The sequence below is a fragment of the Callorhinchus milii genome, unplaced genomic scaffold (genome assembly GCF_018977255.1).
Source record: "Callorhinchus milii isolate IMCB2004 unplaced genomic scaffold, IMCB_Cmil_1.0 Scaffold14, whole genome shotgun sequence".
NCBI classification, from domain to species: domain Eukaryota; kingdom Metazoa; phylum Chordata; class Chondrichthyes; order Chimaeriformes; family Callorhinchidae; genus Callorhinchus; species Callorhinchus milii.
Window position 1 is genome coordinate 17,188,901 of NW_024704755.1, and position 18,085 is coordinate 17,206,985.

Consider the following 18,085-nt stretch of genomic DNA (forward strand, 5'->3'; position numbering starts at 1 on the left):
ACTCAAGTTTAATGTGAGTGAGAGTGTGAGTTATGTAAGTGGATGTGTGGTCTTCAACACTATCGACCACTCTATCCTCCTCCACCGCCTCTCCTCTCACCTCAACCTTCACGGCTCTGTTCTTGACTGGTTCAGATCGTACCTCTCACACCGCCTGCACTTCATCTCGGCTTCTCCTCCAGCCCCCGCACCGTCTCAGGGTTCTGTCCTTGGTCCCATCATCTTCAACATCTATATGCTCCCTCCGCTCAGTGGGCTCCAGCCTGCTTCAGGTCTCGCTCGCCCCATTATTGACGAGTGGGCCTTCTGCCACTCTGCCCCACCCTCTGGAACTCTATCCCACAGTCCCTCTGCCTTGCCCCCTCCCTTGCCTCTTTCAAGATCCATCTCAAGACCCTCCTCTTCAACCTTGCTTTCGATTTCCCTGCTTTATCCCCTGCCCTCCACCCTCCCCGACCCCGACCCCCAGCTTGTGTCTGAAACTCTGTCTGTCCAGCAACTTGGGACGTCCTCCTGACGCGAAAGGTGCTTTATAAATGTAATTTTGTTGTTGTTGTTTTGTATGGCTATTTTTTGCATTATATTCGGCAATAATCTGCTCAGTTGTTTTTAAATCTCCCGCCCCCAATTCAATGTTCTTCCCAAGTAATAATAATAATAATCCTTACACATGATATAGCCTTATCACATCTTATAGATGTTTCAAAGTGATCCACCAATCGACTAACAACCAGGTTCCTTCTTACTGCTGGGTGAACAGAGGTGTGTGGAGTAAGGAAAATTGCCCAATGTTTTGTCCTGCCCGGGAATCAAACCCAGGCCCTCTCACTTGTGAAGCGAGTGCTCTAACCAGTAAGCTACAGGACACCGAATAATAGAATATTTATGATCCAAAAATAGGCTATTTTGGCCATTGGATCCATGTTTGTGTAGCTCCCCATTACAGGCACTTACACTAATCCCAGCTCTTTCTTGGAGCTTCTTCTCAATTAATACAGCACCCTTCATGCAGCATAATGTCTCAGAGCATTTAACAGTGGCAAAGCTTGGCACCGAGCCAGGGAGAGAGGATAGATTACTCCAGACACGATGGAAGAGGAAGGTCTTCACCTGCGATATGAAGATGGACACGATGGAGGGAATGAGGGAGAGAGTTCCAGAGTTTGGGGGCATAATGGCTGAAAGCACGTTCGCCCAATAATGGAGCAGAGAGGACAAGGGATGTGCAGAATGCTGGAGCGAGCTGAGCGAAGGGAACGTTAGAAGGGTGGTGGGGGGGGGGGGGGGGGGGGTGTGAGCAGGTTGGAAAGGTTGAAAGGAGCCAGAGCATGAAGTGATTTGTATGTAGCATGAGGATCTTGAAATCAATCTACAACAGGGAGCCAATGGAGCCTGGCAAGGACTGGGGTGATGGGGGCGTGGAGTTTAGTATGGGTGACGATACGAATGGTGGAGTTTTGAATTAATTGGATTTTATGAGCCAGGGTACTGGGGAGCCAGGCAAAGGAGGGCAGGAGGTGATGAAAGTGTGGAATAACATCTGTCACCTATGTTGAAGTTTAAGTGTGCGAGGCAGGGAGGGGAGAGGGGAGGAGAGGGGAGGGGAGAAGGGAGGGGAGGGGAGAGGGGAAAGGGGAGGGATGGTATCACACCCAGTCTGACCCTGTCCTCATTTGATGCCTTTATGTGAGGAATTTCATAAGAGTCACTGGGTAACGATCTGAAGTGGATGATTATTTTCCTTTCCTTGCAGCTAAGAGCACTGAGGCCAAGTGCTGCTCTCCTGAAGCTCATCCCAGCTACGATAATCAGTATAAATCAGGGATTTGAGACTGGGACAGGATCCAATATCTCCACAGGAAAATCCCCTCACTAACTGAGTTATTATTGGCTTTTTGAACCATTCTTAAATGTAAGGGAAGAAATGGAAACTCCAGGGTGCTCTGCAAAGATAACGCTGCATGGAATCCAAAGTGCAATATAACCTGAGAGGAATCCTAGAACTGTAATACATTGAAAAGCGTTAAAGACTGAGGCTGCAGACGTAAGTGCGCTCACCGGGAATGATAAAGACTGGGTGGTATTAAACAATACAAATAGATTGAATTTTTTTTTTGCCCATGCAGGAAATCCATCACCATGAAGAGTCTCCAAACCAAGCTGAGAATTCCATGCATCCCACCTACACATGGAAATCCTAGAGATGGATTGTTGGAATGGAATGCTCTCTCTCTCTCTCTCTCTCCCTCCCTCCCTGGAGGGACACATCCTGTTTACCTAATTCCGGAAAGTATTAGGCACAGGTTGGTAAGAGCCAAGGATTGGGGGCCCAGAGTATGCGTTGGGGTAACTGCTGGAGTCTAACCAGCCAAACCACACAGCTTGCTATTGATATCGCTGTCTGGCCAGCTTTTCCACTACTTGTCCAGCGAGGACCACCCTCCCCAGTAAGGCTTTAGCTGCGGGATTAACAGGAGCTGAGTGGGAGGATTCCCTGCCCCCAGTGACTGGTCGGCCCTTCCAGGTCCTGCCAATGAGCCAGGGTGGGCTGTGCTGTCATCAGCAGTGAGTGCCCTGGAATACTGCGGACCGGCCTGGCTCAAGAACTGGACTAAAGACCGTCACAGAGGGGGGGCTCGATTCTGACATTCCATTGCCAACCATGTTACCTTGGATCAATGTTGTTCAGCTCCACTCTACTTCCCTCCCCTCTCCCCCCACCACACCCACCACCCTATGAGGATATGATTGTATTATAAAATATGAGGCAATTTCAAAATGCAGGAATAATTCATAATACAACATTTTTCATCCTATCGTTTGAGAATGCAAATTCGAAAATCTAGGTGGAGAAGCTTGACTTTTCTGTAAGCTAAATAACAACAAGATTACATTTGTATAGCACCTTTCATGTCGGGAGGATGTCCCAAGGCACTGGACAGTGTACAGCATTTCAGACCTGAGCTGCGGTCAGGGGGGGAGAAGGGAGGGGAGGGGAAGGGGCGTGGCCGATGGCTTGGTCGAAGAGGAGGGTCTTGAGATGGGACTTGAAGGAGGCTAAGGAGTGATTGGGGCATGGAATTCCAGAGGTTGGGGGCAGAGTGGCTGAAGGCTCTCCTTCTAATGGTGGGATGGATGGATCAGGGGACGTGGAGTAGGCCAGAGCCGGCTGAGTGGAGGGAGCGAGGAGGTTGGTAGGGGTTTTGGAGGTGGCAGAGGTAGGGTGGGGCGAGGCCATGGAGGGCTTTCTAGGTGAGGACCAGGATTTTGAACGGGATCTTCTGAAGGATAGGGAGGCAATGGAGTCGGGCAAGAATGGGGGAGATGGGGTCATGGAGTTTGGTGCGGGAGAGGACACGGGCTGCAAAGTTCTGGATTATCTGCAGCTGTGGAGGGAGGAGTTGGGAAGGCCGACACGCAGGGCGTTTGCAGTCAAGCCTGGAGGTGATGAAGGCATGAACAAGAGTTTCAGCGCCTGAGGGGTGAGGTAGTGGCGGAGTCGGGCGATGTTACGGAGGTGAGGGAAGGCAGAGCGGGTCATGGCTTAGATGTGGGGAAGAAAAGACAGTTGAGGGATCATTGATCAGCTCAACAACAACAACAACAAGATTCCATTTATAGAGCGCCTTTCACGTCGGGAGGACGTCCCAAGGCGCTGGACAATTGGGTCAGGACCCGAGCAGGGGGGAAATGGTCAGGGTGAGGGGAGGGAAGGGAGGGAGCAAGGAGAGGGTAGAGAGTCGAGAGGGGAGGTGAAGGCATGGTCGAAGAGAAAGGTCTTGAGACCGGCCTTGAAGGAGGAAAGGGAGGAAGCGGCGAAGGCACTGGGGGATGGAGTTCCAGAGCCTCGGGGCTGAGAAGCTGAAGGCCCGGCCACCGATGGTAGGGTGGTTGGGGCAGGGGATGTGGAGCAGACCGGAGCCAGAGGAATGGAAGGTACGGACAGGTAGGTAGGGGGATAGTAGGTCGGAGAGGTAGGAGGGTGTGAGGCCGTGAATGGCCTTGTAGGTGAGGATGAGGATCTTGAATTCTGGGGGATGGGGAGCAGTGGAGGCGGGCGAGGGTGAGGGCGAGGGCGAGGGTGGGGGTGAGGGTGAGGGCGAGGATGGGGGTGAGGGTGAGGGCGAGGGTGGGGGTGAGGGTGGGAGTGATGTGGGCGCGAAGCCTGGTGCGAGACAGTACACGAGCTGCAGAGTTCTGAATGACCTGCAGTGTGGAGGGAGGGCCGGGAAGGCCGGCGAGGAGAGAGTTCCCATAGTCCAGCCTTGAGGTGATAAAGGCGTGGACCAGAGTTTCAGCCGCGTGAGGGGTGAGGTAGTGCCGTAGTCTGGCGATGTTCCGGAGGTGGTGGAAGGCGGTGCCAGTTATGGCGCGGATGTGGGGAAGAAAGGACAGCTCAGGGTCGAACAGAACGCCGAGGTTCCTGATGGCTTTGAGAGGTGGAGAGTGCGGCCTTGGATGCTGATGCTGTCAGCGCCTGAGGTGCGGAGGCGCTGACGTGAGCCAATCAGGAGGGCCTCAGTTTTGCGCACGTTGAGCTGAAGAAAGTTGTCTCTCGTCCAGGACTCGATGTCGGACAGGCAGCTGTCAGGACATCGGGGGTCGTGGAGTTGAGGGTAGAGGAGGAAAGGTAGAGTTGGGTGTCATCCGCATACATGTGGACATTAATCCCATGTCTGCGGATGATGTCACCACAGGGGGAGCATATAGAGGGTGAAGATGAGGGGACCGAGGACAGAGCCCTGAGGGACACCGCACGAGACAGTGCGGGGGGTGGAGGAAAAGCCGTTTGTGGAAACAAAATGAAGACGGTGGGAGAGGTACGACCTAAACCACTCAAGAACAGGGCCTTGAAGGTTGAGGTGGGAGGACAAGCGGTGGAGGAGGATAGCGTGGTCGACCGTATCGAATGCTGCTGATAGGTCGAGGAGGACGAGGAGGCAGAGGGAGCCCTGGTCGCAGATGGTCAAGATGTCATTGGTGACCTTGACCAGGGCGGTTTCTGTGCTATGGGCAGCACAGAAACCCGACTGGAGGGGTTCGAATAATGAATGGGTGGAGAGGAAAGAGCGCAGCTCGGAGGCGACAACTCTTTCAAGGACCTTGGATAGGAAGGGGAGGTTGGAGATGGGCCGGTAGCTTGATAGCTACGACGCATCAAGGGAGGGTTCAGTATTGGAGTGATGGTGGCAGTTTTTGGGGAGTGGGAACAGAGCCAGAGGAGAGGGACAGGTTGATGGTGTCTGTGAGAAGTGGGGCAAGGAGGTGGAGCTGGGAGGTAAGGAGTGGAGTGGGGATGGGGTCAAGGGAGCAGTTGGTGGGTTTCAGGGACAGGATGAGGTTGGTGACAGAGGGTGGGAAAACGGGTTTGAAGGTGTGTGGGGGAGGATGGGTAGGAGTCGGAGTGTGGGAGGGAGGGGGTGGAGGGTGGGTGGATGTTGGAGTGTGGGAGGGAAGGGGTGGGGGGTGGGTGGATGTTGGAGGGTGTGTGACCACGGAGCAGATTCCCTTGATTTTGGATTCAAGGAAATCCAGCATCTCCTCGCAGTGAAGGTTGGAAGAGATGACCTGCGCGGGGTGGCGGGGGGGACGGAGGAGTCGGGATGTGGTAGAGAACAGAAGCCTGGGGTTGTTCTTCGCCTCCAGGATTATCCTGGAGTAGAAGGACAACTTGGCCGAGGCTAGAGTGGAGCGGTAGATTTTGAGGAGGTCCAGCCAGATTTGTCGGTGGACCGTTAGGCCAGATTTGAGGCAGGTGCGTTCAGTAGCCCGCACCTGGTTCTTCAGTGAGCGGAGGTGGGTGGTGAACCAGGGGGAGCAGCGAGAGTAGGAGACAGTACAGGAGGTGATGTGGGCAAGAGTGTCGAGTGTGGAGGAGAGGGTGTTGTGGAGGAGGGTGAGAGCAGAAGAGGGGTCAGTGAGGGTTGAAGGCCAGAGGGAGAGGAGTTTAGAGGACTCCAAGGCAGTGGTTAGGGATTGTGGGGGTAACTTCTCCCAGGGGGCGGTAGAAGATGGTGGTGGGTCTGGTGGAGGTGGGGAGCGGGGTGGCGGTGGTGAAGGAGATGAAGTGGTGATCGGAGACGGCCTTGTCGGTTATGGTGACATCCGAGACACTGAGGCCCCGGGTGATCACCAAATCGAGTGGGTGGCCGTGACTGTGAGTGGGGGAGTTGATATGGAGGGAGAGGTTGAGCGAGGAGAGGAGGGAGGAGAAGTCCGAGGAGATGGAGCAGGAGGGGGTGAAGTGCAGGTTGAAGTCGCCCAGGATGATGAGGCGATCAGAGCAGAGGCAGAGAGATGTTATGAGGGTAGAAATATCGGAGATGAAGGTGGGAGAGGTTTTAGGGGCCGGTAGAGGAGGAGGATTTTGAGTGAGAGGAAGGAGGGGTGGGAGAGGGTGAGGTGCTCAAAAGAAGGGAAAGAGCCAGAGGAGTAGGGGGATAGGGCAAGTGGTGTCCTTGAGATAAGGGCTACACCACCGCATTTTAGCTCACTCCTAAAATGATGTGTTAAGTGTATTTGGAACTAAATTGGTGTGTACATTAATTTACAGTAAAGACAGTGAGAAAATAGAATTATAGAACGTTCTAGCAAAATAAAGGTCAGGACCTGCTCCTCAATATCAGACGTCATTACTGTTTCCCTGGAGACCTTATATTGGCAGCGGTAATTGGGAACATGTTCAGTTTTACGCCTACGTGACAGATGATGTATTCATGCCAATCATAACAATAATAATCCCTGGATTCGATTTAACCATTTATCACGTCTTTGAGAATAAAGCACTTCACAGAATATATTGTAAACTGTATTTTGTGGGCGAAACATAAACAGTCATGGATTGAGTGACCAAATTATTCTTATTATTAATGTCATACATTCCACTTTGTCACTGCAGTCTTGCCAAAGTGGAATGTATATTAATAATATATCATATTGAGACGTGTATTAACAGTGGCTTATGTTCCACCGGGCAGAGTAAAAGCACTGACAGCCTGGAATGCAGTGGATTTATTTCCTTTGTCTTCACCTCAGTTGTGTGCAGCGACATATTATGCAAATCCATTCAGTGCCATTATGTAGAGTACTGCACTTGATGGCTCATTTTTCAAATCTCCTTCGTCACTTTAACAGCAGTGCAGAGGTGGTGATTTCCAAAGGTAAGGGCTGCAAATCTAGTTAAGTGATTAGATTCACGCCATTCTTACTCAATCAAGAAAGGAGACATACAACTTTGGCTATTTTTAGACACAGTTGTGACAAGCTCTTTGATTCACTTATATTAATGAAAGTGAATTTTACAATCAAAACCAGGCTCGACTACGCCAACTCCCTGCTTGTCGGCCTTCCCAACTCTACCCTCCACAAGCTGCAGATCATTCAGAACTCTGCAGCTCATGTCATCTCCTGCTCTATGATCCTATCAACCCACCCTCACCCGCCTCCACTGACACCCCATCCCCCAGAGGAGAGTTTAAAATACTTGTCCTTGCCTTCAAAGTCCTTCCTGGCCTTGCCCCTCCCTACCTTTGCGACCCCTCCATAATGACCTGTCCGCTCCCTCCACTCAGCGGGCTCCAGCCTGCTCCATATCCCCCGCCCACCCCACCCCACAATCAGCGGTCAGGCTTTCAGCTTCTCTACCCCTACCCCTTGGAACTCCATCCCACAGTCCCTTTCACTCACCCCCTTGCTTCCTTCAGGCCTGTCTGAAGACCCTCCTCTTCAATCACGCCTTCAGTCACCCTCCGTACCCTACCCTCCCTGCCCCAATCCCAAACCCGAGCTCGTCCAAATCCCTTACTGTCCAGCGCCTTGGGACCTCCTCCCAACGTGAAAGGTGCTATACAAATGTAATTTGTTGTTGTTGCAATGATTCAAATGCATCTCAGTTAAAATTATATTCTGGTAATTAATATATAGAAAAAATACCAGCTCCCCCGAACCTCAATTTATACCCACCCTCTACCTAAACATTTGCATTTGATCTACAACAATTTTTCATTCATGTCTCCTACCTCAATACTCATGGGATGTTACATGTAAAGTTATGGACACTTCATTAATTTCATGCAAGATATTGTTGACAGAGATGCCTAAATAACAGTCAATACACCTGTGTGAAGTGTGGAGTGCTGTGGGATATTTTGATGTGCTAAGAAGCTGTAATAAATGTAAGGATTACTTTTTATTAATGAAGTTGCAGGACTTAGCAGTGCTATGATTTCTCAGGATAATTTGAATAAGCAGCATTTTTGTTTAGTAATTATATACTCCTGGACCAATGGGGAATTGTCAACCCATTTACCTTGGCAGTTACCTACTAAAGTAATATTCAGAGCAGTATCATTCAAGAAATCACTTTTACCATTCCATAATGTTTTGAAAATAATAATCCTTGCATTTGATATAGCCCTCATCACATTGTTGAGACATCTCAAAGCGCTTCATAGAATACACTGTAAAGTGAATTGACTGCATATTGTGTGGACAAAACACGGCAGCCAATTGCGCACAGCAGCGTCCCACAAACGGTCTTGGATTGAGTGACTAAATTTTTTTTTTAAGCCATCCGAATCAACTGAAGGAACAGGAGATTTAATTTGTAATATTTACCTCTTTGCAATAAGGATGGAAACCATTTGAAGTAAGGAATCAATACCATTTATCTTATATAGCATTGGGGACTCTTGCAAAGCTCCATTTATTCACTTATTGATTTCAGTTCAGTTTGCCTGAATACCGTTAGTTCTGTGTAGTCTGTGTCATTTGATCTAAAATAAGTTAATATTTTACATGTAGACGTCAGATCCATTTGGTAAAGTGTTTTACAGTAGAAAACCAGACATCAAGATCCACAGAATATTTGGTGAGGTGAACTCCTCAGGCACCAGCTCAGCGAGGGCATATCAATGGTCTGAGAGTGGGTTAGACAGAGCGTTGATTCCCACTGTTTGAGGAAGGAGATTTCTTTATGTTTTCATGATCGATCTTTACCAGCCAAAGCATGCTCTTTTTTCCAATGCAGAGCTTGACAAAAGCACAGCCCCACTTATCAGGCAAAGTCAATCATCTTTGCAATTTACCAGAAAGAATAAAGACAGAGGAAACCGGAGAATTGTTGTTTAATCTGTTTTTTATTAGATTACCCTATTGTCGTAACATAATTAATTCAATACAGACTGAATGTGGCACTGGGTACTGTGCACACATTTTGCTAACAATGGAACTCAATATACAGTATTTTCTAAAATATATCGAAACAGAGTTGAGTATGTTACTCCTAACCCATATAGTAAGGGTGGAACCACAACAGCTGTTTTGCTGTCGGAAAGTTTTCTGTCAATTCAAGAATTACAAAATATGCACAAATTCAGCTAAAATAACACGTAATTAACCTATTACAAACCGGCTGAACGCTTTTATTTAACAGTGCACCGAGCTCAGCATGCATCTCCAAAAGAAGGAAAAGGAAGGCATCACTTCAAACTCATTTCTCTTTCTGATCCGATTAAACTATTGCAGAAAGGAAAATGAGGAATTGGTGCATCTGGGAAAAATCTGGATTGAAACTGGGAAATTGAGCAGCGAGCAGTGCCAGGAATCAGCAAAGACATTATTGGGATTCAAAATTGTAGGGTTCCTTAACTATTGCTGGCAGAATCGATCACCCACCAGGTGATAACACAAGTTCTTTCATACCCATTCTTTCACCATGAAGAGAGATCTTTTTCCTTTGTTGAATATTTATTTTCCTGGTTTCGATCTCCCAAGGAGGCGAGAACTTTCTACTCTTCCCGGCCCAAACAGAAATGTTTTACTGAGCCCTAGCCTTGGGCATAGCCTATCAGCTCGGTCAGTAAAACGTTCAGTTTGGGCTAAGGGGAGCACAAACCGCAGCAGATAAACTGTGCAAATGAAGGAAAAAACTATTGACCTGCAAGATCTCCTGTCATTGGCAGCAATAGTTTATGCGAGTGTTAGATTGGGAACCCCACAATTCTTACCTGACAATATCTTGGCTTGACATTGGATAGTGACTGTGTAACCGTTGTGAACTCCAACATAGTCAGGCGAATATGCTAGAATTTAGTCCTGTTGGTACCCTGGTTTAGAATAATTGACTAAATCCAACTTGAAAGCATTATGTTTGTCATTAAGGGCTCCAAGACACTACCTCCCGTGACGGCTGCTGTACAAATGCAAGTTGTTGTTGTAATACCTGGCCATGTCTTATATAATAATAAGCCCATTGAAATGATTTGTTTGTGTCAGATATGTGCTACCAATACCAATGCAAAGATTATCATTATAGGATAGCCAAATTAAGACTTACAAGTTTCTGAGCTAAACCTAATCTTTCCATTAGTATAGCGCCTGTTGTTGAAGGCTTTCTCAGGATGCACTGAACAGTCTAGTGCCTGTGAGTTTTATGGGCAGACACAGCAGTGTCCCTCAAACAGCCATGGAATGAGTGAGCAATTTTATTTGAGAGATTGTTAACCAGGATACCGGGATAGAGAAACCCCCTCTTTTTTTCAAATAGGGCCATGGCCATGTCCACCTGGAGAGGAAGATGGGACCTTGGTTTTAAGTCTCATCCAAAGATTGGCACCTCTGACAATGCCGCACCCCCCCCAGCACTGCAATGGAGTATCAGCATGGAGTATCAGTATGTAGGTTGCAAGTTCCCTTGAACTCACAATTTATGACACAACTGAGCTGGGCTGACAAGTCCATTATTTATTTAAAAAATGGTAATTTCTGTGCTCATAAAAGTGAGGGATGAAAAATGGACATATTTGCATTTCAGGCATCCAGCGTCAATAACTAGGTCTCTCAGTGTGTGTTAGCTTCAGGATGGCACCATTTTCCGCATCAATCCAATGCTTTGTGTTTTCCACACCAGCCCTGCACTGTCTCTGGAGTGAGATTGCCATTTTAATGATGAATTGAGGAATCAATCAATTTCTGTGAGCTCACGTCTCCCAGGAAATAATTCTTTTAATAATTTGCTCCCACTTCTGAAGGCACTGACTCTTGTTGGAGTGGGTGGGGTGGGCTACATACAATTTCTCATGGCTGTTCAAGTCAGTTAATTTATCTGATGCAGTAAGTGCAGAGGGAGCTTTTGCTATATCTGATTGCGAGAGAGCTGGATGAGCACAAAAGTCACTAAAAATTAATTAATTAAAAAAAAGGATCTTTGACTGATCCTGAACTCACAAAAACACTGAGCTTTTTCTGTTACTGCCTGTGGAGTTACAGGAGACAATCTCTCAGCCTCGCTCGGTGTGTTGGCTCAAACTAATGAGACCTAACAGACCTTAGATGTATTACAGGAGAAACATGAAAGTTGCCTGACAATTGATATATAGACACAGTCGGCCAGCCAGCAGCGAGGTATTTAAATCTGTTACCTTGCACATGAAGTCGGGTTGAGCTGCTGAGGCCTGGTTAGAGCTATTTATAATGTACTACGTTATAGCTATAAACCAGGCCAGCTAAGAAAACAGCTCAATCCCAAAACGTTACTGCCCTGACCATGGCTATTTCACTCAATAAAACACTTATCTGTTAACACTGTTCACCAGAGCAAAATGAACATTCAAATTAAAAATGATACAAGATAGTCTGATGTGTCAATTCAGTTTGTTTGTTGCACAGATTATTACTATTGCGTGAATTAAGTTCAGTTCAGTGTTTTACAATCTAAGCAATGTGAAATGAATCCAATGAACCTATTGGATCTATACAATGCTTTGAAGATCTTTATAAATGTTCCCATTAGATGGGTGGTGGTGGGGAGGAGGGGCATCTGGGCGATGGAGGAAGGACAAGGGAAGTGGGTTGACCTATCCATCACTTTTACGTATCTATCTTCTCTTACTCCTCTCCTGTAGAAGCTTTTTTACTTGTACTCAGATACTCTTCCACTGACACTACTGCTACCTCACCCAGTGACCATTATTCGTTTGGAAGCTAAACGGTTACATTTGGTAGGTTAGTGAAACACAGGAGGACATCACAGCTGAACTCAATCCTGCCCTCACTTGGCTGATTTTCCTCTCCCAAACCCAGGGCACTAAGGCCAATTGCAGCCCCAAATCCTGTATATACAGTATTGACTGTAAAGTGCTTTGAAAGTCCTCCTGATGTGAAAGGTGCTGTATGAAATGTAAGGATTGTTATTAATTATATTTGACCTTTTATGTGTGACTGCCTGGCTCAGGGGTAGCCTCTCGCCCGAGTAGGATTGTGGGTTCAAGCCCCAGATTGAATTACATAGTCTAAGATGACGCTCTAATGCAGTGCTGGGGTTGTGCTTCATTGTCGGAGGCGTTTCAGGTAACACGTTAAACCCAGGTTCTGTCTGCCTGTTCCGGTGGATGTTAAAGATCCCATGGCATTAATCAAAAAGAGAAGTTTCGCCCCATGTCCCGGCCAATAATCCCCTAAATAAAATTGTTCATTCACTCCATGGTTGTTTGTGAGACACTGCTGTGTGCAAACTGGCTGCAGCATTTTATCCACAAAATACAAAGTCAATCCACGTTGCAGTATAAGACGTGAAGTGCTTTAAGACGACTCGAAGATGTGATAAGGCGCTATATCAAATGCAAGGATTATTATTATACAACAATAAAATTACATTTGTATAGCGCCTTTCACATTGGGAGGACGTCCCAAGGCGCTGGACAATCAGTGTTTCCGGTTGGCCATGGACTAGTTGGACTGAATAATCTGTTTCTGTGGTGCTTCACTATATGTATCTCTATGTAAGTGCTTTACAAAGGTGATCACTGAGCAAGGAGCGGGGGGAGCTTGAGATTGTGTTCTGAAGGTCCAATCAGAGATAGGTTTTTAAAGTATTTGGAAGGCAAGGAGAGACGGTGAAGGGATTTGGGAATAACATTCCAGGTTTCGAATGTTAGAGTTAGAGCTTGAGTTAAAGTCGAGTAGTTTAGTGGCTGAAAGACTAATGGTCCAACAGGGAGTGAGGAACAAGCAGTTTTTAATCAACTTTTCTCTGCCCCAGCTTGGAGTCCCAGTCAGCTGTTTGAGGCACTTTGAGACGTCCTCCTGACGTGAAAGGTACCATATAAATGTCTATTGTTATCGTGGTTGTGGAAGTTCAGCTCAAACTGCAGATTCCATCTGTTCTCCAGCATCTCTGGACAGTGAGCTGCAATGTCCCTTAATAGTTATTGTGAGCTAGAGGTGCCCAACCTTTCTCCCTGACATCTCTGAGCTCGCGACACCTCCCCTCCCCTCCTGAGCTCATTGTCCTCTTTACTGTTAGCGAGCCCTTGGAACGAATGAGTTTGCAAGCCTCATCTCCATCTTTAATTTAGTTTCCAGCGACTTCAATTAAGGGTAACTCTGCCAGTGAATTAACGCTACATAAACCTGCCTATTGGATGGGTTTCCGAGCCAGGCCTTTTTGAGCAACTACTTGTGCGGAGAAAACGTGCCTAGCATGCAGTGGATCAGCAAAACTAAGGAATATGGGAAAGAAGGGGCTTTAACCAAAAGATGCATGCGGTTGTCGGAGGTTGACCCCAAGGCATTCCTATATAAGTACTGAATATAGATATATAACAAAACCTCGCTGAGAATTCTTGGAAGTTGAGCTGAAGGGCTGATAGCTGAGTAGCTCTTTTCTTCAGAACGAGCGGCAAGCTGTGGTTTTCCTGAACTCTGGGCAAACCGTTCTTTGATCTATTGGCTGAATTACGTCACTGGTCCAAGACAACATGTGGGTGTGAGTTACAGCCCAGCTCCCTGGATGGCTGGCTGGCTGGTTGCGTGGGCGGGTGGGTGGGTTGCATTCGGCGAGGCAAACAAATCGTTGTGTTAAAAACAGGTCGGGATATAACATACAGGTGACCCAGCACATCCAATTGTCAGTAACCGTTCCCTGGCACTGTTGACAAGCAAAATAGAACAGTATCTCCGACTAAATTGACATTGTGATCTTGCAGACAGCTTGGCCCTTGAGTCCAGAACACAATGTCAATTTAGTCGAAGTGATTAATAATGTCTCAATTATACAGCAGGTTTTTTGGTCAGTTGCTTCCACATCAGTGTCCAACTCTTACGAGGCTGCGTCCACTTTGAGTAGGAGTTGCCTCCATCTCAAGTAACAGGAGTAGTCAACCACGGCCCAAACTCTTGCCTCATCTTAGCCTGCGAGACTATTCGGTCTTAAAGTTTGAGTTAGGGCAGGACGGTGGCAAATTCCTTGATTCAGTCTTAATTTGGAAGCCGGGTCTTTTGAAGAACTACTGGAGAAAACTGGTTTCCAAAATTAAGTCTCAATTGAAGAGCTCTCCACGATTCTGGGCGATTTTAAATGTTAAGCCCAAATGGTCTCATATCTTTAAGATGAGGTGGACCTTTAGCCCACAAGAGCAGAGGGTTTCCTTTCCAAGAGAGATAAGTAGTCGGTACGTTGAAAGCATCTCCAATCAATGTGGGAGGCATGTCCTGAATTTTTAGCAATGAAATAGATAGAGAGCTTTGTACTGATTGCCTCTCCCTCCCCCACCCCCTCCAACAGCGTTCCTCCTCCTTTGAAGTCAGCAGAAGGAGACACCCCATTTTTACCCCATTCACTTACCCCATTTTTAAAAGTACAACATGTCCATCATCACTTCACCATCCAGAGAACACTTACAATGATTCCATAACTTCCAACAGGTGCAGCGAGTGCAGTTCTGGACATCACAAATTATGAGGGCTGCCTATGCCTTACAGAGGCAGTGCAGAGGTGAGCAACAGTGCTGATCCTCAGTGTTATGAGATGTGTTATTTAGGACGAGTATTTCTTTGCACTGAAGGAACAGCTGGAATAGATTACTGGGAAGCACAGTTGAGGCCAGAACACTGGGACTCATTTAAGAAACAGCTGATGCTGCAATGGGAAGGTGGCAGGGTGGACATTTTGGATGGATGAGATCAAATGGGCCAAAGGACCTTCTCTATTCAAACCTCTCTTGTGGTCATTGCTACCAGGCTGAACAGTGCCAGCCCAGCCTTCACATGACCTCAAAGAATGATTGGGTGGCTTTGAAGGACTAAATGGTTGCTTGTTGGGTTTATTCGGGGTCAGGTCTGGAGCCCAGAAGTTCAACAACACACAGTTGCTTCAAATAAAGTAGAAATGTAAAAGGTGGCAGCTACAATTTTGCATCTTCTTGCTCTGGAGCTATCAGACTCCCATTGCTTAATATGCTTCAGTCCTCCACAGCAATGTGCATAAGATAGTCAACAAACACATCCCTAAATAGAGTAGTTTCAAAATATGCAAGTGCTCCTGCGCTGGGGGAGAGAGGTGGCTGTACAATTTGTCAGCAGCCTCTCACACGACACCTCTCCCAGGCAACACACCCGGGACATCACTTTCCTCCCACAGTGCACCAGGCAGCTAGGAGAAACAGAGAGAGAGGGGGGGGTAGATGTGTAAGGAACAGCAACAACGACAACAAGATTGCAAGGAAGGGCTTTATCACTAATCTCACAAAACAGTCACTACACTTTACAGGATATTCTGTGAAGCGCTTTCAGACATCTCAAAAGCGTGTTAAAGCACTATATCAAACGTAAGGATTTTTTATTATTATTATTTATTACGTTTTCCCTCGCCATGTTAGGCCCAGAATTCCATCTAGTCTCAGCCTGTAACTCCATTTTGTCTTAAAACTCGAAATAACACTGGATTAATTGTGGAAATATTTTAAATTCAGTCTTAATTTGGAAGCCCTTTTCTTAAGAACTGGGGAAAAAGCTGTGGAATTTCTAACCTATTGTGGAACTGGGTTTGGGCTCCATATAAAGGATTAGGGTTACCCCTAACCCTAGCACCACTGATCCTTCACACCTGTCTGAACATTTGCTCTCTGTTGTCACTGTCGGTTATCCACTGATCAAGCTCTCTCTCTCTCTTCTCCCCCACCATTCTCTCTCTCTCTCTTTCTCTCTGGAGTGAGGTCCTTTCATTCTGCCCCCATTTGTTGCTCATTGCTGTGAAACCAGACTTTCTGTCCCTACCGCTGGCCTGGAGTCAGCGGGAGGGCTCGAAGAGAGAGAGAGAGAGAAAGGGCGGAAAATAGCAGTCTTAAAACAGCCTCATTAAGCTCCCAGCTTCATTTATCTACTTGTTCCCATTTTCCTACTCTTGACATATCCCCATTGAGGGAATCTCAACACAATGCCCTATGACCTTACCTGGTATACAGAGAGTGGAGATGATCTCAGGCTCAGTCAGGGTGTCCACCTTGACGTGCTGAAACCCTTTACAGCAAACACTTTGCAGATGGCTGCAGGATGGAAAATGGAGATCAATGAATTTGTACCTTGAGGGTCTTCTGGGATGGCACTTTGGGACGTCCTTCTCAAGCACTTAGGGAAGTGTAAACTGTATTGTAATGCATAGCATCCAATAGTTAGTTGCCAAAGGCACTGCCCAGTGTTGTTGAGCCAAACATACCCTAAGTAGCTCAGATTCGATGCCTAGTGTTTGACAGTGAAAGGGAAAGAGGTCAGGGCTTCTGCTGTTGATCATAGTAAGGTAACACTTATACTTGTGGAAGTTTATAGCTGAGATATTGTTAATTCTGTGGTACACCTGGGATTCACTGCAAACAATAAGTGGGGACCACAATAGGAAGACATGTCCTATAGATACAGGGAAGTGTCTTGACATGATATGGCTGAAATAAGGACTTCACCTTATGGGGAATTATGGGTATCGTCTCTCACTGCTCCTCGGAGTGGCCTCTTGACTAGCGACACACCAGTCAGGAACATGGCTCTCAATAATGGGAGTGAGTAGCGCTCTAGAACTTTTGGAAACCCATCAGGTATGAACCGAGCCCCGAGAATAGCCTCATGTAAAGGGTGTTGTGTCTCAGTTACCTTTTCCACTCCTCCTCGCTCTCCCAGAACTGATATACGACAAAGGTGGCTCCATCAGGCAACCTGACTGCAGTTACACTAGAGGGGAGAAGAGAGAAGAGAAAGAACAAATTAGTACAGTTACCACAGAGGGAAGGTACTGGACACAGGCAGTACCTGTTGGATAGGTTTATTTAACTGTTACTTGGTAGATAGGGGATTGCTTCTACCTCAATTTCAGCCTGGCTCAGCACGCTCGCCTTTGAGGCAAAAGATTGTGGGTTCAAGCCCCACATTGGGACTTTGAGCTCACAATCTCTCCAGTGCAGTGCTGGGGTTGTGCTGCTCTGTCAGAGGTACCGTTCTTCTAACGAGACGTCAAACTGAGTCCCCATCTGCCTGTTCCAGTGGGCATTACAGAATTCCATGGCGCTATTCGAAAAGAGATGCAAGTTTTTCCCGATGTCCTGGCCAACAGTCCCCCAGATGTCCTTGGTTATTCACTTTGTGGACCACGGAACCATTTCATTTGAAATGCTTCTGCCAGTTATGTACACACATCTAGTTTTAGTATTTAGCCCCTCTGTGTCTGGTTACCTGGTCTCTCTGGAGTTTACTGAGATCTCTTCTATTGATTTAGATATTTCCCCTCTATTTCGTCTATTCAATTTCCCCTTTACTCTCAAATTCAACCTTTCCCATATTCTGATCATCAACCAGGCTCATCCTTATCTCCTGAAGCATTAGGAGCTCAAAGTCCCAATGTGAGACTTGAACCCACAACCTTCTGACTCAAAGCCTGAACCAGGCTGACACCCAGTTAAAAGCCGTTTCCCCATCTACCAAGTAACTGTTAAATAAACCTATTCAACAGGTACTGCTTGTGTTCCCGCCCCCTTCTTACATAATCCTTACATGACAGGCAGACAACAGAGGTTATTTGGGACAAAAAAGGGCTCAGTAAGTTACTCACTGGAAGCAATGTCTCAAATCAGAGACTGTCTTCAAATATTCCCTCAGTCGGTCACAGAATTGCCCCAGCTCCTTGTGGGACACTCTCATCTGCTGCCGCACCAGGAACAGATGCTGTGGAAACAGAAGAAACAGTAAAAAGAGACACCGAGCAGTGCTGGGGGATGAGGAACTGAGCATGGGGATGGTGGGGAATACAGCTAGGAGCTAGGAA

General features: G+C 47.1%; 1 protein-coding gene across 1 annotated transcript in view; it reads right to left on the bottom strand.

The window, feature by feature from the left end:
* Window positions 1–14,961: 14,961 nt before the first annotated feature.
* necab2 (N-terminal EF-hand calcium binding protein 2) overlaps window positions 14,962–18,085 on the bottom strand; it is a 57,490-nt gene continuing 54,366 nt past the window's right edge. The window contains exons 10-13 of the mRNA XM_042340428.1: window positions 17,873–17,985; window positions 16,921–16,998; window positions 16,231–16,322; window positions 14,962–15,430 (exon numbers count right to left, since the gene is read on the bottom strand). Of these exons, the coding sequence (XP_042196362.1) occupies window positions 15,402–15,430; window positions 16,231–16,322; window positions 16,921–16,998; window positions 17,873–17,985 (312 nt within the window). The 3' untranslated portion in view covers window positions 14,962–15,401. The remainder of the gene's footprint in view (window positions 15,431–16,230; window positions 16,323–16,920; window positions 16,999–17,872; window positions 17,986–18,085) is intronic.